Source organism: Carcharodon carcharias, chromosome 28, assembly GCF_017639515.1.
Source record: "Carcharodon carcharias isolate sCarCar2 chromosome 28, sCarCar2.pri, whole genome shotgun sequence".
NCBI classification, from domain to species: domain Eukaryota; kingdom Metazoa; phylum Chordata; class Chondrichthyes; order Lamniformes; family Lamnidae; genus Carcharodon; species Carcharodon carcharias.
The window spans coordinates 2,224,232-2,247,578 of record NC_054494.1 but is presented as its reverse complement, the minus strand read 5'-3'; the positions used below and the strand labels follow the sequence as shown (position 1 = coordinate 2,247,578).

The 23,347-nt window shown below is 41.6% G+C and overlaps 1 protein-coding gene across 6 annotated transcripts in view; it reads right to left on the bottom strand.

Moving 5' to 3' along the window:
- LOC121270886 (protein FAM149B1-like) overlaps positions 1-11,071 on the bottom strand; it is a 232,641-nt gene extending 221,570 nt beyond the window's left edge. For 5 of the 6 annotated variants that reach the window (XR_005941629.1, XM_041176452.1, XM_041176454.1 and 2 more), the window contains exons 1-4: positions 10,853-11,071; positions 7,039-7,152; positions 5,333-5,468; positions 4,971-5,113 (exon numbers count right to left, since the gene is read on the bottom strand). Coding sequence is in view for 5 of the 6 variants with exons in the window: in XM_041176452.1 (XP_041032386.1) it covers positions 4,971-5,113; positions 5,333-5,468; positions 7,039-7,152; positions 10,853-10,899 (440 nt within the window). In the remaining variant the exon portion in view is untranslated. The remainder of the gene's footprint in view (positions 1-4,970; positions 5,114-5,332; positions 5,469-7,038; positions 7,153-10,852) is intronic. The other variant, XM_041176456.1, reaches the window with a different exon arrangement.
- Positions 11,072-23,347: the final 12,276 nt, after the last annotated feature.

Below are 23,347 nucleotides of genomic sequence, written 5' to 3'. Positions count from 1 at the left end.
AATTATAATCACTACCATGAAATAGTCCCTTAGTAGCACATAACGTGAGCATTGCTGGAAAAAGAGACATGTAGTCGAAGCTTTTCGTCTTGCACTCATCAGGACAGATTTACAAGAATACCAAATATCAAAGGTAACAACAATTTATACAGAATGAAGAGGATGCTGATTGGTTGGCAAATGGACTCTGATTGGTAGAGGGGTTGCCATGGAGAACACACCAGGGAACAGTTAATTGCTAAGCTTTTTTCAAACCAGACAGGTTGACTCTGAATGGTCAAGGCATTGCCATGGGGAATAAACCAGGGGCTGTGCCCCCAAGCTTCTGTTTAGTTCAAAAAGGCACAATGCAGGGAAATGTTCTTTTTGTTTGCAAAGGACAGAGCCCTTTGTGCGAAGGTGTGTAGCTTCTAGCACGCAAGAGTGAGCCACAGTGCGAGCCCGAATGATAATCTTAAATTAGTTGTTAGTTCAATTCTTAGCACAATCAGGATTGTTTAGTAAGTGTTATCCAATCGCAGGATCACATTTAATGCTGGTGCTATGCTCTGAGTTTTGCAAGCACGGACTAGTTGAGTATGGTCAGTACTTTGCCTGTTGCGGACAGCAGAAGAGACGTGCTATTTGATACGATCCACCAGTTGGTGGGACGTGCGGCCAACATACCTGGCATCATACCGACGCTAAAATTACTATACCACATTATTCCTTTGTGTGGTAGGCAGGATGTCTTCTTGACTTAATGGCAGCATCTTGCTAGTGGAGAATACCACTCATATTCCTACTGCATAGTAGCAGTGTGAAACAGCTAGCTTCACCTGTTGCTAAAATTTTTGAGACACCTTATCCTTCCAGGGTAATCTGAGGTAGACTGGGCCCTTCTCAGGACCTAAAGTGGCAGCCTTAGACCCATTCATGAGTCTGCATGATATACAGCGAGCAATGACTGATCGAGGTAGCCAATATCATGCAGGATAGCTTTGATGTGCCCTATTTTGGCATTTTCTCATGCAGCATAAATTGTTAATCCCTTTGAGATTTAGTAATCTTGCGTCTGTCCGGATAAATGCAAGGCAAAAATCTTTGACAGCACGTCTCTTTTACCAGCAATACTACCACAAAAGCGCTTTCCCACTGATTACCTAACCTTCATTATTTCATTAACTAAATTAAATCCAGAATTGCACTGTCTTGTTGGCCTTTCCACATCCTGAATGCAACTTAAGAATTATGTGCCCTCTGTACCTTTAACACTGACCGTATCCCATTTAATGTTAGGATAATGCGAAATCCCACATTATTACCTCCCTATTGCTTTTGCATGTCAGAAATTTGCCTACAAATTTGCTCTTCCGTCTCCCTTGGATGGTTTGGTGGTCTATAGTATACTCCCAGCAATGTGATTGCCCATTTTGTTTTTTAATTCACCCCATATTGCCTCATTTGTTGATTGCTCCAACAATATTTTAATCCACCCCAGGGTTGATATTGTTTCTTTGGTCACTATATTATCACCCAATTCTTTTTTTTAATTCCCCTCCCAATCCCGTCTGAAAACGTTGTAACCAGGAACACTAAGCTGCCATTAGATAGTAGATGGGTAGATGCAGGAAGGATGTTCCCGATGGTGGGGGTGTCCAGAACCATGGGTCACAGTCTGAGGATATGGGGTAGACCATTTAGGACTGAGATGAGGAGAAATTTCTTCACCCAGAGAGTGGTGAGCCTGTGGAATTCGTTACCACAGAAAGTAGTTGAGACCAAAACATCAAGAAGGAGTTAGATATAGCTCTTGGGGCAAAAGGGATCAAAGGATATGGGGAGAAAGCGGGAGCAGGCTATTGAGTTGGCTGATCAGCCATGAGCATAATGAATGGCGGAGCAGGCTCGAAGGGCCGAATGGCCTACTCCTGCTCCTAGTTTCAATGTTTCTATTCCTGCCTTATCTAAGTGATGTTTCAGTAATACCTCAATCTGTGCCCTCAGCTCATCTGCCTTATTCACTATACTCCTTCATTTAGGTATATACCAGTAAGCGCAACCAGACTCCTTTTTTGTCTATTTTCCAACCTTTGCTTCCAAACTCTCTTGCTAACTTTCTACCTTCCATTTTGAGTTCTGCTTTTCTCCCTTCTGAATTTATGCTTAGCATCCCATCCCTCTAGCCTTCCTTAAAATAATAGGATCTCACAGCATAGATGGAGAACATTCAACCCATCGTGTCAATTCTGGTTCTTTGAAAGAGGTATCAAAATAATCCTACTCGCCCTGCTCTTTCCCATAGCCTTGCACAGTTTCCTTCTTCAAATATTTATCTAATTTCCTCTTGAAAGTTACAACTGAATCTGTTTCCACTAACCTTACTGGCAGTGCATTCCAAATCATAGCAACACTGCATAATTTTTTCCATGTGTCATCTTTGGTTCTTTTGACAATTACTCTAAATCTGTGTCCTCTGGTTACCAAAGCCTTCTGCCATTGGAAACGGTTGCCCTTTATTGAGTCTGAGAATCATCTGCAAACCTTCACTTGACTCTCTTGTACCATCACGTCTGGCCTACCCAAGGATCTATTCTTGATCCCATCCTATTTCTCATCTGCATGCTGACCATCAGTAAGATTGTAAGAACACAGGAAGAGAAACAGGACATTTAGCCCCTCAAACCTGTTCCACCATTCAATGAGATCAGTGCTGATTTGCGCCCTACCTCCGTATACCAGCATCAATTGTTATTCGGAGAAGAGTTCCAAACTTCTGCGACTTTTTCTGTGTATCAGTGTTTTGTAATTTCATGAAAGGTCTGGCTCTAATTTTTAGACTATGATCCCTCGTCCTAGACTCCCCAACAAGCAGGACTGCTCCCCTTAATATCATGAAAACTTCAATCAAGTCACACCTTGACATTTTAAATTCCAGGGAATACAAGCTTAGTTTGTATACTCGCTCCCTGTAATTTAACTTTTGCAGTCTGGATATTGTTTTAATAAATCTTCACTGCACTCCCTTCGAGATCAACATTTCCTTCCTAAGGTGTGGTGCCCAAAACTGCTGATGTTTTTTTAATTCAGTCAAGGGATGTGGGCTTCGCTGGCTGGTCCAGCATTTATTGCCCATCCCTAATCGCCCTTGAGAAGGTGGTGGTGAGCTGCCTTTTTGAACCGCTGCAGTCCATGTGGTGTAGGTACACCCGCAGTGCTGTTAGGGAGGGAGTTCCAGGATTCTGACCCAGTGACAGTGAAGGAACGGTGATATATTTCCAAATCTGGATGGTGAGTGACTTGGAGGGGAACTTCCAGGTGGTGGTGTTCCTATGTACCTGTCACCCTTGTCCTTCTAGATGGTAGTGGTTGTGGGTTTGAAAGGTGCTGCCTAAGGAACCTTGGTGAGTTTCTGGAGTGCATCTTGTAGATGATACACACTGCTGCCAATGTGCATCGGTGGTGGAGGGAATGAATGTTTGTGAATGGGGTGCCACTCAGCCAGGCTGCTTTGTCCTGGATGATGTTGAGCTTCTTGAGTGTTGTTGGAGCTGCACTCATCCAGGCAAGTGGAGAGTATTCCATCACACTCCTGACTGGCACCTTGTAGATTGTGGACAGGCTTTGGGGGTCAGGAGGTGAGTTACTTGCTGCAGGATTCCTAGCCTCTGACCTGCTTTTGTAGCCACACCATTTATATGACTAGTCCAGTTCAGTTCTGGTCAATGGTAACCCCCAAGATGTTAATAGTGGGGGATTCAGCGATGGCAATGCCTTTGAATGTCAAGGGGTGATGGTTAGATTCTCTCTTGTTGGAGATGGTCGTTGCCTGACACTTGTGTGGCACGAATGTTGCTTTCCACTTGTCAGCCCAAGCCTGGATATTGTCCAGGTCTTGCTGCATTTGGACATGGACTGTTTCAGCATCTGAGGAGTCTCGAAAGGTGCTGAACATTGTGCAATCATCAGCGAACATCCATACCTCTAACCTTATGATGGAAGGAAGGTCTTTGATGAAGCAGCTGAAGATGGTCGGGCCTAGGACACTACCCTGAGGAACTCCTGCAGTGATGTCTTGGAGCTGAGATGACTGACCTCCAACAACCACAACCATCTTCCTTTGTGCTAGATATGACTCCAACCAGCGAAGAGTTTTCCCCCACAATTCCCACTGACTCCAGTTTTGCTAGGGCTCCTTGATGCCACACTCGATCAAATGCGGCCTTGAAGTCAAGGGCAGGCACTCTCACCTGACTTCTGGGGTTCACCTATTTTGTTCATGTTTGATGTGGTCTACTTAGGATTTTGCATAGCTGAGGCATGACTTCTACCCCTTTGTATTCTACTCCTCTAGGTAGAAAGACTGGCATTGCAAGAGTCTTTCTGATTATTTTCTGTACCTGTTCAAACATGACCTACCTTTTCCAAATCCATACTGGTTCTCTTTGATCAACTGAAAATTTCCAATGTGTTCAGACACCCTATTCCTATAGACTTTACTAATATCCCGCCAATAGATGTTAAACTAATTGGTCTATAATTCTCCAAAATCAGATCAACAATGATCTTATCAAATGGCAGAGCAAACTCAAAGGGCCAAATGGTTTACTCCTGCTTCTAATTTGTACGTCTGTAAAGTAGTGTTGCACTTTAGCTGATAACACATTTATTTCAGCATCAACATCCTTCTTATGCTTCATATTGATCTTAAGCAGTTTGTTGTTAAGAAAATGAAGAGGGGTTAAAGGAGGCTCACGTGAAGTATAAACACAAGCACAGGTCAGAATGATCTGTTTGTGTGCTTCAACATTCTGTACCAGTCATGAAACCCTATTCCAAGAAAAAGCAATGCCTCAGGAGACAAGATGGAAAAAATGGAGTATGGAACAGGGGAGAAATTATTTTTATTATCCATAATTTGACTGTTACGGGAGAACAGAAAGACCTTGTCAGGGTCATTAAGAGGCATAGTAACGTGTTCCTTTCCTTACCGAAAATGGGGGAAGCTGCATTTCCATTCCTGACACTCCTTCTCCAGCCTCTGTACACGAGAACATTTCTTCTCTTCAAACAGAAGCTCATCAATCTCACAGAACATTTGTTGAACCTGCTGTGAGGTTGCTTTCTCAAACTCCTAGGACATGCAATACATAGGAAGAAAGTGCATCGTCACTTTCAGCACTGAAAATGAAACAGGATTTAAAATCTGCTGTCCTCTGTTAGCCAGTCGGTAAAATCACTGTGCACAGCAGCAACACGCAAGTCCTTCCTGTCTCCAGGGCACAATGCTGCTCAACTCAGAGAATTTACTCAATCAACATGCAGTGCAAATGCTTGGAAAAACACTACTCACATTGTCACCCCAGGAGAAGGTAGAGCTGCAGGCAGTGGAGATTCTGGTTCCTGCATAGCTGTTTACAGCAGACCAAGGGTGTCCAAAATCATCCAGCAAAGGCTGGCTGCTAGTGTCTTCAGAAATCTCGGAATCACTGCAACATCATCAGATAGATATAAATACAAATCTACAACATGGAAAAATGGTGCATGCACAGAATAGAACTTCCATTGTGCATCAAAACCTAAATTTCTCATATCCTGACTAGCAGAAAGCAACTATTTGAGGGATACATTCAGCATATTAAATTGAAATGCTGCTCAGAGAGAAGTCAAGATAATACAAATATTTTTAGCTTTCTTGTTTCCTTATTTTATCAATACTAGTGCTTCTCCAGGCATTCCTCTCGAGCTACAATCATACCAGCCAGGGAAAACAAACTCCCTGATTTTCAACCTGCACCTGACACAATCTTATCCTGTCAGAAATTCTCCGCCCTGCCTGATGGCACTGGCTCATGTTGGGATCCAGCTGTCCTTCTGCACATCCATACATACAGACACATGATTAAAAGAAATCTTTAACTCAAGCAAAGTACTAATACCTTGAAAACACTCACAATACGAGGCTGTTTTCCCTGTGCCCGTTGCATTTGCCTAGCTGCCTATCACAAGGTGATAGATTCCACACACTGTCAGGGCTGGTCACAGCGAGACTTGGAATATGACCTTTCTGGGCCATGGAAGGAAACAGTGGCCACTATTTCTCTTCCTGACAATCAAGTAGCACTTGCCAGAGCTGCATGTATGGACATCACGTGGAAACTGGATCAAACTCACTACTTTGATTCAGACATACAAGAAATGGCACAAGCAGAGGGGGAGATGCTCTAAAAAGGGAGAAAGGGCAGGAGTGGAGAAATCAGGATTATGCAATTCCTCATTCTCTCTGCCCCCACCCTCACCAATATGAACTTATTTTAAACAAAACAACTTCTTTTTATTTAAAGGACAATATTAGTGCTTTTTGTCTATCTATGACAGGATAACCCCGGAAGTGCAAAATGTTTTAGTTTGACAGGCAATATGATCGGCGCAGGCTTGGAGGGCCGAAGGGCCTGTTCCTGTGCTGTACTTTTCTTTGGTCTTTGTTCTTAAAGTATCTTGCACAATCTCAGGACATCCCCGAGCACCTTATGGACAATGAATTACTGTTGAAGTGTGGTCACTGTTGTAATGTTGGAAATGTGGCAGTCAGTTTGCAACAAGTTCCCACAGTCAGCAGTGATGTTGCTTAAGGGATGATTATTGGCCAGAACCAATATTTGCGCATCTCCCATTGGCAGCTCAATTGTCACCATCTATATGTGTGAGACAACAGTATCTAAAGACTCCACCAACTCGCTGTCATCCTCACCAGACTTCCATACAAACTTTGCTCACTGTACAGAACAACGGTCAGGAGCCCTGCTTGATCTCTCCCCTCTTTCACATAAGGATGCTGGGGTTGCTGACTGTACCCTTTCTGAGATAAGCTTCATCTATACAGACTACAAATCCAGTCTCAGACACTCTGGTCAGACTGATGCGACACAAATGGTGCCATTTGGCCCCATTAGGCATAGCATGAGGCTGACTTTTCAGTTTCTGCAGGCACATTGTTCCAGGGCTTTTTAATAAAACACCACAACAGTACAATACAGCTGGAACAAGTAACACTCATACCCACTACAGGTGGAGTCCACGTCCTCGACGCTGGTGATGGAAGAGGGAGTTGAAAATGTTTCTAGTTTGTCTGGCAGTGGGTGATTCTCAATGCTGCATCGCAACAGGTCTTGTCTGTGGAATTACAAAGCAACTTTTAAAACAACTTGGTTGATTTTTTTTCCCTTTGCAAACAGACAAATAATTATGCTAATTATACTGCATATAGATATGGATAAAAAATAGAAACAGAGATAGATGGGTGGGTCTCCCAGGCATTTGCTTACATCTAGTCTTGGATCTAGGGCAAAAGTAGTTGCAGCTTGGTCTGTCCCTTTAGCGTCATTGCTCTAAATTCACAAACACTAGCTGATGAGGACACATCACAGAAATTTATGTTTATAGATTTCAGGCTCCAGTATAGACTGGCATTCTATCTCTTTTTGAAAAGGGTTCTGCATTTGTAACAAAGCGTGCAGTAGATAACTCTCACATGTACATTGTCGAGATGAGTCTGAGGTGATGTTGATGCTGGGGTGAAAGTTTGAAGTAGATGCTCAACTCCACTGAAATAATTTGTAACTAAGTTTCTGTCCAGAAAAAATGAAATACATTTTTGATTGGGTTGTGGAAAGTAATTAATGTTTCCCCTATCCTCTGCAGCTGACTGAGCACAGCTGCATGACAGCGCGTGTTAAAGTGGGGCCAGACAATAATCTTAGAAATGATGAAAGATTGAGAGAGTAAATACGGAGAGATTGTTTTCACCATTCATTAGATCAATGAAAAGGGAGAACAGACAGGATTATGCCTAAAATATAGTTATTAGAACATGCATTGCTTCAGCGTAAGTAGCTATTGTCACTGAGACTAAGTTTTATGACACAGCAGTTGGTAAAATCCGAGAGGGAAACTTTAAACAACTGCCATTACCTATATTTTCAATTTGTATGTTTGAGATGCAACTTGGAATTCAGAAATCAAACCACCAAGCCTCCAGAGGTTCTTATATAAATTAAACTAAACATTTATTAATGTTAATAAGAAATTAACTACATACACTTCTACAAATTACTACCATAATAACTATTAAACAAATCCCTAAATTAATCACTCCCAGGTAATCTTCCCCAAGGCAACAATAACCCATAGACTTAAACAGACACCAGGCAAAGCACATTTTATCTGATGAATTCAAAATGAGGTTCCTTTCAATTTGTTCCTTCACAGACAGTTGTAGGTTTACAGACTTAGATCTTCCATGCCTCTGACTCTCACACAAAACTTTTCTGTATATACCTAGCTTTCCCTTTGAATGCAAATTCTCACTGTATCACCAAGCTCTTTGAACTTCACCTCTTCTAACGATAAAACCCCTTTCATAGTACCAAGTTTATTAGTAACATAAAAATATTGCTTGGAGTCTCCTAGCTAGGTGCAAGTACCCCTAGTCTTTAAATGGTTTATTCAACAAAAAATGCAAATGCACCCTTTACCTTACCATTTAACATCTCATATGCTATATATCAAAGCACCCAGGCTAGCTGGCTTTAATGCAATTAACACACACACACACACACACACACACACACACACACACACACACACAGACCCTACAACAAGTCAAATTTAAAAAAACTTTCCAATAACATCATACACATTAATATCTCTTCATGACAATAAGTTCATTTACAGGGACATTTATACATATTTGAAAATGGAGAATATAGAACGATACAGGGAAAGGGGACCAGAGCAGATCTCTTCAGTTGAAGATTCATTGGGGTAGGTGTGATTGGTCCATTGGTCTGTGCTTCAGTTTTTAATCAACCTGCGACTCAAAATAAATCTGATAACAACTACTCTAAAAAATTTGCAGTAAAAACAACATGAAGCACTAATGCTTAATTTTCCACAATTTAGCTGTCTCTCTGATGCAAAAAAAAATCATCATTTGATAATCATTTTGTGAAATCTTCCAGCTTGCAAACCTTGCAAGGTGCTGTTATAAACTAAGGAAAATAAAAAGAATATTGTAGCAGTTTCTGGAAATTGGAATTGGCCTGAAGCACCATTACAAGTAGGATCAATACTCAGCAGCTCTTGACATGCCACAGCCCATGTGCCTGCATTGTAGCTGTCCACATTACTGGATGAGAGTTGGCAAGCTGATGCAGTGCATCTTGTAGATGGTACACACACTGTACATCCATGATGGAGAGAGAATGGGCAAGGTGGTCAATGAGGTACCAACCAGGCCTGGATCACAGCTACCCACGACTCTCACTCCTGGATCGCAGCAGGAAGGCGAAGTTGTGGCAGAAGATCAGACATGATCTTAAAGAGAGGGAGGTAGAGCTCCTACTCCTAACACCTTTTAATGCTTTCATAAACTTTTTACTTAAACGTGTCCGACCGCCTGGGCTCAGATTTAACATTTTCACTTAGACTTGTAACAGACTTTGAAATCTCTGAACATGTGCACTTCACCAATTCATTTCAACAATTCGATTCTACACTGATCAAGGTCAGATGTATCGTCTAAATGTTTTTTCTAGTAAGTTCTGATGCTTTTCAAAAGTATTTGAGAAAACGAGAAGGCAAACTTCAAAATGCTTGATCCGATAAAAATAGCAGGAGGAGCTAAATGGCTTCCTCCTGTTCCTATGATCCCACGGGTTTTCGACGCAGCAAGTGAAGGAGCAGCGATATGGTTCCAAGTCAGGAAGCTGTGTGGTTTGGTGAGGAACTTATAGGTGGTGGTGTTCCCATGTGTAGGCTGCCCGAGGGAAGATGCTGGGTTTGGAAGGTGTTGGTGAAGAGGAGTTGGCATGTTGACGCAGTGCATCTTGTAGATGGTACACACGCTGCGGAGAGGGAATGGGGAAGCTCCCCAATGAGGACCCCAACAAGGCGGCTCATTTCCCTTGGTTCATGGAGAGTGGGCATCAGGGGCAAAGCCAGAATCTGTTACCCATCCCCCAGGGCAGGAGGCGGTGCTGCAGGGAGACGCTCAACAACAACAGCAGCACTTAGAGGGGCTGAGCGGCCTCTCCTCGCTCTCCCGGGGGGGAAGGAGCCGGGGATCCGGCTCCCCAGCACCGCCCGAAATGAGAAAGCCCCCCAGCCTGAACCCCGGGATTCCCGCTATTCGCGGCCTGAGCCCCGGGATGTCCGCTATTCCCGGCCTGAGCCCCGGGATTCCCGCTATTCCCGGCCTGAGCCCCGGGATGTCCGCTATTCCCGGCCTGAGCCCCGGGATTCCCGCTATTCCCGGCCTGAGCCCCGGGATGTCCGCTATTCCTGGCCTGAGCCCCGCTATCCCCAGACTGAGCACCGCTATTCCCGCTATTCCCGGCCTGAGCCCCGGAATTCCCGCTTTTCCCGGCCTGAGCCCCGCTATTACCGGCCTGAGCCCGGGATTCCCGATTTTCCAGGGCTGCGGCCCCGGGATTCCCGCTATTCCCGGCCGGAGCACCGCTATTCCCGGGCTGCGGCCCCGGGATTCCCGCTATTCCCGGGCTGCGGACCCGCTATTCCCGGGCTGAACCCCGCTCGGGATTCCCGCTTTTCCCGGGCTCCGGCCCCGGGATTCCCGCTATTCCCGGCCTGAGCCCCGCTATTCCCGGGCTGCGGCCCTGGGATTCCCGCTATTCCCGGCCTGAGCCCCGCTATTCCCGGGCTGCGGCCCTGGGATTCCCGCTATTCCCGGCCTGAGCCCCGCTATTCCCGGGCTGCGGCCCTGGGATTCCCGCTATTCCCGGCCTGAGCCCCGCTATTCCCGGGCTGCGGCCCCGGGATTCCCGCTATTCCCGGACGGCGGCCCCGCACTCACATCTCCGGGGTGTTGGAGAGCGGCCTCCGGCTGTATCTGTGGATCATTCCGCCGCCTCTCGCTGCCGGAAACAGCTCATCCTCCTGCCGCCCGCCTCACAGACCGGACTCACACAAAGGGGGATCCCAATTCCAAAACGAATGCCGGGATCCCGGTATCTCTCCGCTCTCACTCCCGGGGATTTAGCGCCAGACTAGGCCGCGCTGCCATGGAAACCGCCTGAGGTCCGAGGGCTGCTGGGAGATGCAGTTCAAAGAGGAGAAAACTTCATCCAGACACATCCCACTGCAAACTTCATCAAACTGCAAACTTCATCCCACAGCAAATTTCATCAAACTGCAAACCTCATCAAACTGCAAACTTCATCCCATTGCAAACTTCATCACACTGCAAACTTCATCAAACTGCAAACTTCATCCCGCTGCAAATTTCATCAAACTGCAAACTTCATCACACTGCAAACTTCATCAAACTGCAAACTTCATCCCGCTGCAAATTTCATCAAACTGCAAACTTCATCAAACTGCAAACTTCATCAAACTGCAAACTTCATCAAACTGCAAACTTCATCCCACTGCAAATTTCATCAAATTGCAAACTTCATCAAACAGCAAACTTCATCACACTGCAAACTTCATCAAACTGCACATTTCATCCCACAGCAAATTTCAACAAACTGCAAACATCATCAAACGGCAAACCTCATCAAACTGCAAACTTCATCCCATTGCAAAATTCATCACACTGCAAACTTCATCAAACCGCAAACTTCATCAAACTGCAAACTTCATCAAACTGCAACTTCATCAAAATGCAAACTTCATCCCACTGCAAATTTCATCAAACTGCTAACCTCATCAAACTGCAAACCTCATCAAACCGCAAACCTCATCACACTGCAAATTTCATCAAACTGCAAACCTCATCAATCTGCAAAGCTCATCAAACTGCAAACTTCAACCCACTGCAAACCTCATCCCACTGCAAAATTCATCACACTGCAAGCTTCATCAAACTGCAAACTTCATCAAGCTGCAAACTTCATCAATTGCAAAGTTCATCAAACTGCAAACCGTATCCAGCTGCAAACCTCATCAAACTGCAAACTTCATCAAACTGTGAACTTCATCAAACTGCAACCTTCATCAAACTGCAAACTTCATCCAACTGCAAATCTCATCAAACTGCAAACTTAATCAAACTGCAAACTTCATCAAACTGCAAACCTCATCAAACAGCAAACTTCATCAAACGGCAAACCACATCCCACTGCAAACTTAATCCCACTGCGAACTTCATCACACTGCAAACTTCATCAAACTGCAAATTTCATCAAACTGCAAAACTCATCAAACTGCAAACTTCATCAAACTGCAAACTTCATCAAACGGCAAACTTCATCACACTGCAAACTTCATCACACTGCAAACATCATCAAACTGCAAACTTCATCAAAATGCAAACTTCATCACAATGCAAACTTTATCAAACTGCAAACTTCATCAAACTGCAAACTTCATCCCTCTGCAAACTTCATCAAACTAAAAATTTCATCAAACTGCAAACTTCATGCCTCTGCAACATTCATCAAAGTGCAAATTTAATCAAACTGCAAACTTCATCAAACTGCAAACTTCATCCCTCTGCAAACTTCATCAAACTGCAAATTTCATAAAACTGCAAACTTCATCAAACTATTCAAACTACAAACCACAACACACTGCAAACATCATCAAACCGCAAACCTCACCAAACTGCAAATTTCATCAAACTGCAAACCTCATCAATCTGCAAAGCTCATCAAACAGCAAACTTCATCACACTGCAAACCTCAACCCGCAGCAAAATTCATCACACTGCAAGCTTCATCAAACTGCAAACTTCATCAAGCTGCAAACTTCATCAATTGCAAAGTTCATCAAACTGCAAACCGTATCCAGCTGCAAACCTCATCAAACTGCAAACTTCATCCCACTGTGAACTTCATCAAACTGCAAACTTCATCAAACTGCAAACTCCATCAAACTGCAAAACTCATCACAATGCAAACTTTATCAAACTGCAAACTTCATCAAACTGCAAACTTCATCCCTCTGCAAACTTCATCAAACTAAAAATTTCATCAAACTGCAAACTTCATGCATCTGCAACATTCATCAAAGTGCAGACTTAATCAAACTGCAAACTTCATCACACTGCAAACTTCATCCCTCTGCAAACTTCATCAAACTGCAAAGTTCATCACACTGCAAACTTCATCAAACTGCAAACCTCATCAAACTAATCCCTCCGCAAACCTCATCGAACTGCAAAGTTCAACCCCTGCAAACTTCATCAAACTGCAAACTTCATCAAACTGCGAACTTCATCAAACTGCAACCTTCATCAAACTGCAAACTTCATCCAACTGCAAACCTCATCAAACAGCAAACTTAATCAAACTGCAAACTTCATCAAACTGCAAACCTCATCAAACTGCAAACTTCAACAAACGGCAAACCTCATCCCACTGCAAACTTCATCCCACTGCGAACTTCATCACACTGCAAACTTCATCAAAGTGCAAATTTCATCAAACTGCAAAACTCATCAAACTGCAAACTTCATCAAACTGCAAACTTCATCAAACGGCAAACTTCATCACACTGCAAACTTCATCACACTGCAAACAGCATCAAACTGCAAACTTCATCAAACTGCAAAACTCATCAAACTGCAAACTTCATCAAACTGCAAACTTCATCAAACGGCAAAGTTCATCACACTGCAAACTTCATCACACTGCAAACATCATCAAACTGCAAACTTCATCAAACTGCAAACTTCATCACACTGCAAACTTTATCAAACTGCAAACTTCATCAAACTGCAAACTTCATCCCAATGCAAACTTCATCAAACTAAAAATTTCATCAAACTGCAAACTTCATGCCTCTGCAACATTCATCAAAGTGCAAACTTAATAAAACTGCAAAATTCATCAAACTGCAAAATTCATCCCTCTGCAAACTTCATCAAACGGCAAAGTTCATCAAACTGCAAACTTTATCAAACTAATCAAACTGCAAACCACAACACACTGCAAACTTCATCAAACTGCAAACTTCATCCCACTGCAAACTTCATCAAACTGCAAACTTCATCAAACTAATCACACTGCAAACTTCACACTGCAAACATCATCAAACTGAAAACTTCATCAAACTGCAAACTTCATCACACTGCAAACTTCATCAAACTGCAAAATTCATCCCTCTGCAAACTTCATCCCACTGCAAAATTCATCCCACTGCAAACTTCATCAAACTAATCCCTCTGTACTTCATCAAACTGCAAACTTCATCCCACCGCAAAATTCAATCAAACTGCAAACCTCATCAAACTAATCCCTCTGCAAACTTCATCAAACTGCAAACTTCATCCCACTGCAAACTTCATCAAACTGCAAACCTCATTAAACTAATCTCTCTGCAAACGTCATCAAACTGCAAACTTCATCCCAGTGCAAACATCATCAAACTGCAAACTTCATCAAACTAATCACTCTGCAAACTTCATCAAACTGCAAACTTCATCCCACTGCAAACTTCATCAAACTGCAAACCTCATCAAACTAATCCCTCTGCAAACTTCATCAAACTGCAAACTTCATCCCACTGCAAACTTCATCAAACTGCAAACTTCATCAAACTGCAAACTTCATCACACTGCAAACTTCATCAAACTGCAAACCTCACCAAACTAATCCCTCCGCAAACCTCATCGAACTGCAAAGTTCAACCCCTGCAAACTTCATCAAACTGCAAACTTCATCAAACTGCAAACTTCATCAAACTGCAAACCTCATCAAATTATTCCCGCTGCAAACTTCACCAAACTGCAAACTTCATCAAACTGTAAACTTCATCAAACTGCAAACATCACCAAACTGCAAACTTCATCAAACTGCAAACCTCATCGAACTGCAAACTTCATCAAACTGCAAACTTCATCAAACTGCAAACTTCATCAAACTAATCCCTCTGCAAACTTCATCAAACTGCAAACTTCATCCCACTGCAAACTTCATCAAACTGCAAACCTCATCAAACTAATCCCTCTGCAAACTTCATCAAACTGCAAACTTCATCCCACTGCAAAATTCATCAAACTGCAAACTTCATCAAACCAATCCCTCTGCAAACTTCATCAAACTGCAAACTTCATCCCACTGCAAACTTCATCAAACTGCAAACCTCATCAAACTAATCCCTCTGCAAACTTCATCAAACTGCAAACTTCATCCCACTGCAAAATTCATCAAACTGCAAACTTCATCAAACCAATCCCTCTGCAAACTTCATCAAACTGCAAACTTCGTTCCACTGCAAACTTCATCAAACTGCAAACCTCATAAAAGTAATCTCTCTGCAAAAGTCATCAAACTGCCAACTTCATCCCACTGCAAACTTCATCAAAATGCAAACTTCATCAAACTAATCCCTCTGCAAACTTCATCAAACTGCACACTTCATCCCACTGCAAACTTCATCAAACTGCAAACATCATCAAACTAATCCCTCTGCAAACTTCATCAAACTGCAAACTTCATCACACTGCAAACTTCATAAAACTGCAAACTTCATCAAACTGCAAACATCATCAGACCGCAAACTTCATCAAACTGCAAACCTCATCAAACTAATCCCTCCGCAAACTTCATCGAACTGCAAACTTCAACCCCTGCAAACTTCATCAAACTGCAAACTTCATCAAACTGCAAACTTCATTAAACTGCAATCCTCATCAAATTAATCCCTCTGCAAACTTCACCAAACTGCAAACTTCATCAAACTGCAAACTTCATCAAACTGCAAACATCACCAAACTGCAAACTTCATCAAACTAATCCCTCTGCAAACTTCAACAAACTGCAAAATTCATCCCACTGCAAACTTCATCAAACTGCAAACTTCATCAAACTAATCCCTTTGCAAACTTCATCAAACCAAAACTTCATCCCCTTGCAAACTTCATCAAACTGCAAACTTCATCAAACTGCAATCTAATCCCTCTGCAAACTTCATCAAACTGCAAACATCGGCAAACTGCAAACTTCATCAAACTGCAAACTTCATGAAACTGCAAACCTCATCAAACTAATACCTCTGCAAACTTCATCAAACTGCAAACTTCATCACATTGCAATCTTCATCAAACTGCAAACTTCATCAAACTGTAAACCTCATCAAACTAATCCCTCTGCAAACTTCATCAAACTGCAAACTTCATCCCACTGCAAAATTCATCAAACTGGAAACTTCATCAGACCAATCCCTCTGCAAACTTCATCAAACTGCAAACTTCATCCCACTTCAAACTTCATCAAAATGCAAACCTCATAAAACTAATCTCTCTGCAAACGTCATCAAACTGCAAACTTCATTCCAGTGAAAACTTCATCAAACTGCAAACTTCATCAAACTAATCCCTCTGCAAAGTTCATCAAACTGCAAACTTCATCCCACTGCAAACTTCATCAAACTGCAAACCTCATCAAACTAATACCTCTGCAAACTTCATCAAACTGCAAACTTCATCACACTGCAAACTTCATCAAACTGCAAACTTCATCAAACTGCAAACTTCATCACACTGCAAACTTCATCAAACTGCAAACCTCATCAAACTAATCCCTCCGCAAACCTCATCGAACTGCAAAGTTCAACCCCTGCAAACTTCATCAAACTGCAAACATCATCAAACTGCAAACCTCATCAAATTATTCCCGCTGCAAACTTCACCAAACTGCAAACTTCATCAAACTGCAAACTTCATCAAACTGCAAACATCACCAAACTGCAAACTTCATCAAACTGCAAACCTCATCGAACTGCAAACCTCATCAAACTGCAAACTTCATCAAACTGCAAATTTCATCAAACTAATCCCTCTGCAAACTTCATCAAACTGCAAACTTCATCCCACTGCAAACTTCATCAAACTGTAAACCTCATCAAACTTCATCCCTCTGCAAACTTCATCAAACTAAAAATTTCATCAAAGTGCAAACTTCATCCCTCTGCAACATTCATCAAACTGCAAACTTAATCAAACTGCAAATTTCATCGCACTGCAAACTTCATCCCTCTGCAAACTTCATCAAACTGCAAACTTCATCAAACTGCAAACTTCATCAAACTAATCAAACTGCAAACCACATCACACTTAAAACTTCATCAAACTGCAAACTTCATCCCACTGCAAACTTCATCAAAATAATCACACTGCAAACTTCATCACACTGCAAACTTCATCAAACTGCAAACTTCATCCCACTGCAAACTTCATGAAACTACAAACCTCATCAAACTAATACCTCTGCAAACTTCATCAAACTGCAAACTTTATCACATTGCAAACTTCATCAAACTGCAAAGTTCATCAATCTGCAAACCTCATCAAACTAATCCCTCTGCAAAATTCATCAAACTGCAAACTTCATCCCACAGCAAAATTCATCAAACTGCAAACTTCATCAAACCAATCCCTCTGCAAACTACATCAAACTGCAAACTTCATCCCACTGCAAACTTCATCAAAATGCAAACCTCATAAAACTAATCTCTCTGCAAACGTCATCAAACTGCAAACTTCATCCCACTGCAAACTTCATCAAACTGCAAACTTCATCAAACTGCAAACCTCATCAAATTATTCCCGCTGCAAACTTCACCAAACTGCAAACATCATCAAACTGCAAACTTCATCAAACTGCAAACATCACCAAACTGCAAACTTCATCAAACTGCAAACCTCATCGAACTGCAAACTTCATCAAACTGCAAACTTCATCAAACTGCAAACTTCATCAAACTAATCCCTCTGCAAACTTCATCAAACTGCAAACTTCATCCCACTGCAAACTTCATCAAACTGCAAACCTCATCAAACTAATCCCTCTGCAAACTTCATCAAACTGCAAACTTCATCCCACTGCAAAATTCATCAAACTGCAAACTTCATCAAACCAATCCTTCTGCAAACTTCATCAAACTGCAAACTTCATCCCACTGCAAACTTCATCAAACTGCAAACCTCATCAAACTAATACCTCTGCAAACTTCATCAAACTGCAAACTTCATCACATTGCAATCTTCATCAAACTGCAAACTTCATCAAACTGTAAACCTCATCAAACTAATCTCTCTGCAAACGTCATCAAACTGCAAACTTCATCCTAGTGAAAACTTCATCAAACTGCAAACTTCATCAAACTAATCCCTCTGCAAACTTCATCAAACTGCAAACTTCATCCCACTGCAAACTTCATCAAACTGCAAACCTCATCAAACTAATACCTCTGCAAAGTTCATCAAACTGCAAACTTCATCACACTGCAAACTTCATCAAACTGCAAACTTCATCAAACTGCAAACTTCATCACACTGCAAACTTCATCAAACTGCAAACCTCATCAAACTAATCCCTCCGCAAACCTCATCGAACTGCAAAGTTCAACCCCTGCAAACTTCATCAAACTGCAAACTTCATCAAACTGCAAACTTCATCAAACTGCAAACCTCATCAAATTATTCCCGCTGCAAACTTCACCAAACTGCAAACTTCATCAAACTGCAAACTTCATCAAACTGCAAACATCACCAAACTGCAAACTTCATCAAACTGCAAACCTCATCGAACTGCAAACTTCATCAAACTGCAAACTTCATCAAACTGCAAATTTCATCAAACTAATCCCTCTGCAAACTTCATCAAACTGCAAACTTCATCCCACTGCAAACTTCATCAAACTGCAAACCTCATCAAACTAATCCCTCTGCAAACTTCATCAAACTGCAAACTTCATCCCACTGCAAAATTCATCAAACTGCAAACTTCATCAAACCAATCCCTCTGCAAACTTCATCAAACTGCAAACTTCATCCCACTGCAAACTTCATCAAACTGCAAACCTCATCAAACTAATCCCTCTGCAAACTTCATCAAACTGCAAACTTCATCACACTGCAAACTTCATCAAACTGCAAACTTCATCAAACTGCAAACTTCATCACACTGCAAACTTCATCAAACTGCAAACCTCATCAAACTAATCCCTCCGCAAACCTCATCGAACTGCAAAGTTCAAACCCTGCAAACTTCATCAAACTGCAAACTTCAGCAAACTGCAAATCTTCATCAAACTGCAAACCTCATCAAATTATTCCCGCTGCAAACTTCACCAAAATGCAAACCTCATCAAACTGCAAACTTCATCAAACTGCAAACATCACCAAACTGCAAACTTCATCAAACTGCAAACCTCATCGAACTGCAAACTTCATCAAACTGCAAACTTCATCAAACTGCAAACTTCATCAAACTAATCCCTCTGCAAACTTCATCAAACTGCAAACTTCATCCCACTGCAAACTTCATCAAACTGCAAACCTCATCAAACTAATCCCTCTGCAAAATTCATCAAACTGCAAACTTCATCCCACTGCAAAATTCATCAAACTGCAAACTTCATCAAACCAATCCCTCTGCAAACTTCATCAAACTGCAAACTTCATCCCACTGCAAACTTCATCAAACTGCAAACCTCATCAAACTAATCTCTCTGCAAACGTCATCAAACTGCCAACTTCATCCCACTGCAAACTTCATCAAACTGCAAACTTCATCAAATTAATCCCTCTGCAAACTTCATCAAACTGCAAACTTCATCCCCTGCAAACTTCATCAAACTGCAAACCTCATCAAACTAATCCCTCTGCAAACTTCATCAAACTGCAAACCTCATCAAACTAATCCCTCTGCAAACTTCATCACACTGCAAACTTCATCAAACTGCAAACTTCATCCCACTGCAAACTTCCTGAAACTACAATCCTCATCAAACTAATACCTCTGCAAACCTCATCACACTGCAAACATCATCAAACTGCAAACTTCATCAAACTGCAAACTTCATCACACTGCAAACTTCATCAAACTGCAAACTTCATCCCTCTGCAAACTTCATCAAACTAAAAATTTCATCAAAGTGCAAACTTCATCCCTCTGCAACATTCATCAAACTGCAAACTTAATCAAACTGCAAACTTCATCGCACTGCAAACTTCATCCCTCTGCAAACTTCATCAAACTGCAAACTTCATCAAACTGCAAACTTCATCATATTAATCAAACTGCAAACCACAACACACTTAAAACTTCATCAAACTGCAAACTTCATCCCACTGCAAACTTCATCAAAATAATCACACTGCAAACTTCATCACACTGCAAACTTCATCAAACTGCAAACTTCATCCCACTGCAAACTTCATGAAACTACGAACCTCATCAAACTAATACCTCTGCAAACTTCATCAAACTGCAAACTTTATCACATTGCAATCTTCATCAAACTGCAAACTTCATCAATCTGCAAACCTCATCAAACTAATCCCTCTGCAAACTTCATCAAACTGCAAACTTCATCCCACAGCAAAATTCATCAAACTGCAAACTTCATCAAACCAATCCCTCTGCAAACTTCATCAAACTGCAAACTTCATCCCACTGCAAACTTCATCAAAATGCAAACCTCATAAAACTAATCTCTCTGCAAATGTCATCAAACTGCAAACTTCATCCCACTGCAAACTTCATCAAACTGCAAACTTCATCAAACTAATACCTCTTCCAAATTCATCAAACTGCAAACTGCATCAAACTGCAAACTTCATCAAACTGCAAACCTCATCTAACTAATCCCTCCGCAAACCTCATCGAACTGCAAAGTTCAACCCCTGCAAACTTCATCAAACTGCAAACTTCATCAAACTGCAAACTTCAACAAACTGCAAACCTCATCAAATTATTCCCGCTGCAAACTCCACCAAACTGCAAACCTCATCAAACTGCAAACCTCATCGAACTGCAGACTTCATCAAACTGCAAAATTCATCAAACTGCAAACTTCATCAAACTAATCCCTCTGCAAACTTCATCAAACTGCAAACTTCATCCCACTGCAAACTTCATCAAACTGCAAACCTCATCAAACTAATCCCTCTGCAAACTTCATCAAACTGCAAACTTCATCCCACTGCAAAATTCATCAAACTGCAAACTTCATCAAACCAATCCCTCTGCAAACTTCATCAAACTGCAAACTTCATCCCACTGCAAACTTCATCAAACTGCAAACCTCATCAAACTAATCCCCATGCAAACTTCATCAAACTGCAAACTTCATCCCACTGCAAACTTCATCAAACTGCCAACCTCATCAAACTAATACCTCTGCAAACTTCATCAAACTGCAAACTTCATCCCACTGCAAACTTCATCAAACTGCAAACTTCACCAAACTGCAAACTTCATCACACTGCAAACTTCATCAAACTGCAAACCTCATCAAACTAATCCCTCCGCAAACCTCATCGAACTGCAAAGTTCAACCCCTGCAAACTTCATCAAACTGCAAACTTCATCAAACTGCAAACTTCATCAAACTGCAAACCTCATCAAATTATTCCCGCTGCAAACTTCAAACTGCAAACTTCATCAAACTGCAAGCTTCATCAAACTGCAAACATCACCAAACTGCAAACTTCATCAAACTGCAAACCTCATCGAACTGCAAACTTCATCAAACTGCAAACTTCATCAAACTGCAAACTTCATCAAACTAATCCCTCTGCAAACATCATCAAACTGCAAACTTCATCCCACTGCAAACTTCATCAAACTGCAAACCTCATCAAACTAATCCATCTGCAAACTTCATCAAACTGCAAACTTCATGCCACTGCAAAATTCATCAAACTGCAAACTTCATCAAACCAATCCCTCTGCAAACTTCATCAAACTGCAAACTTCATCCCACTGCAAACTTCATCAAACTGCAAATCTCATCAAACTAATCCCTCTGCAAACTTCATCAAACTGCAAACTTCATCACACTGCAAACTTCATCAAACTGCAAACTTCATCAAACTGCAAACTTCATCACACTGCAAACTTGATCAAACAGCAAACCTCATCAAACTAATCCCTCCGCAAACCTCATCGAACTGAAAAGTTCAACCCCTGCAAACTTCATCAAACTGCAAACTTCATCAAACTGCAAACTTCATCAAACTGCAAACCTCATCAAATTATTCCCGCTGCAAACTTCACCAAACTGCAAACATCATCGAACTGCAAACTTCATCAAACTGCAAACTTCATCAAACTGCAAACTTCATCAAACTAATCCCTCTGCAAACTTCATCAAACTGCAAACTTCATCCCACTGCAAACTTCATCAAACTGCAAACCTCATCAAACTAATCCCTCTGCAAACTTCATCAAACTGCAAACTTCATGCCACTGCAAAATTCATCAAACTGCAAACTTCATCAAACCAATCCCTCTGCAAACTTCATCAAACTGCAAACTTCATCCCACTGCAAACTTCATCAAACTGCAAACCTCATCAAACTAATCTCTCTGCAAACGTCATCAAACTGCCAACTTCATCCCACTGCAAACTTCATCAAACTGCAAACTTCATCAAATTAATCCCTCTGCAAACTTCATCAAACTGCAAACTTCATCCCCTGCAAACTTCATCAAACTGCAAACCTCATCAAACTAATCCCTCTGCAAACTTCATCAAACTGCAAACCTCATCAAAATAATCCCTCTGCAAACTTCATCACACTGCAAACTTCATCAAACTGCAAAATTCATCCCACTGCAAACTTCATGAAACTACAAACCTCATCAAACTAATCGCTCTGCAAACTTCATCAAACTGCAAACTTCATCACATTGCAAACTTCATCAAACTGCAAACTTCATCAAACTGCAAACCTCATCAAACTAATCCCGCTGCAAACTTCATCAAACTGCAAACTTCATCCCACTGCAAAATTCATCAAACTGCAAACTTCATCAAACCAATCCCTCTGCAAACTTCATCAAACTGCAAACTTCATCCCACTGCAAACTTCATCAAAATGCAAACCTCATAAAAATAATCTCTCTGCAAACGTCATCAAACTGCAAACTTCATCCCAGGGCAAACTTCATCAAACTGCAAACTTCATCAAACTGCAAACCTCATCAAATTATTCCCGCTGCAAACTTCACCAAACTGCAAACATCATCAAACTGCAAACTTCATCAAACTGCAAACATCACCAAACTGGAAACTTCATCAAACTGCAAACCTCATCGAACTGCAAACTTCATCAAACTGCAAACTTCATCAAACTGCAAACTTCATCAAACTAATCCCTCTGCAAACTTCATCAAACTGCAAACTTCATCCCACTGCAAACTTCATCAAACTGCAAACCTCATCAAACTAATCCTTCTGCAAACTTCATCAAACTGCAAACTTCATCCCACTGCAAAATTCATCAAACTGCAAACTTCATCAAACTGCAAACTTCATCCCACTGCAAACTTCATCAAAATGCAAACCTCATAAAAATAATCTCTCTGCAAACGTCATCAAACTGCAAACT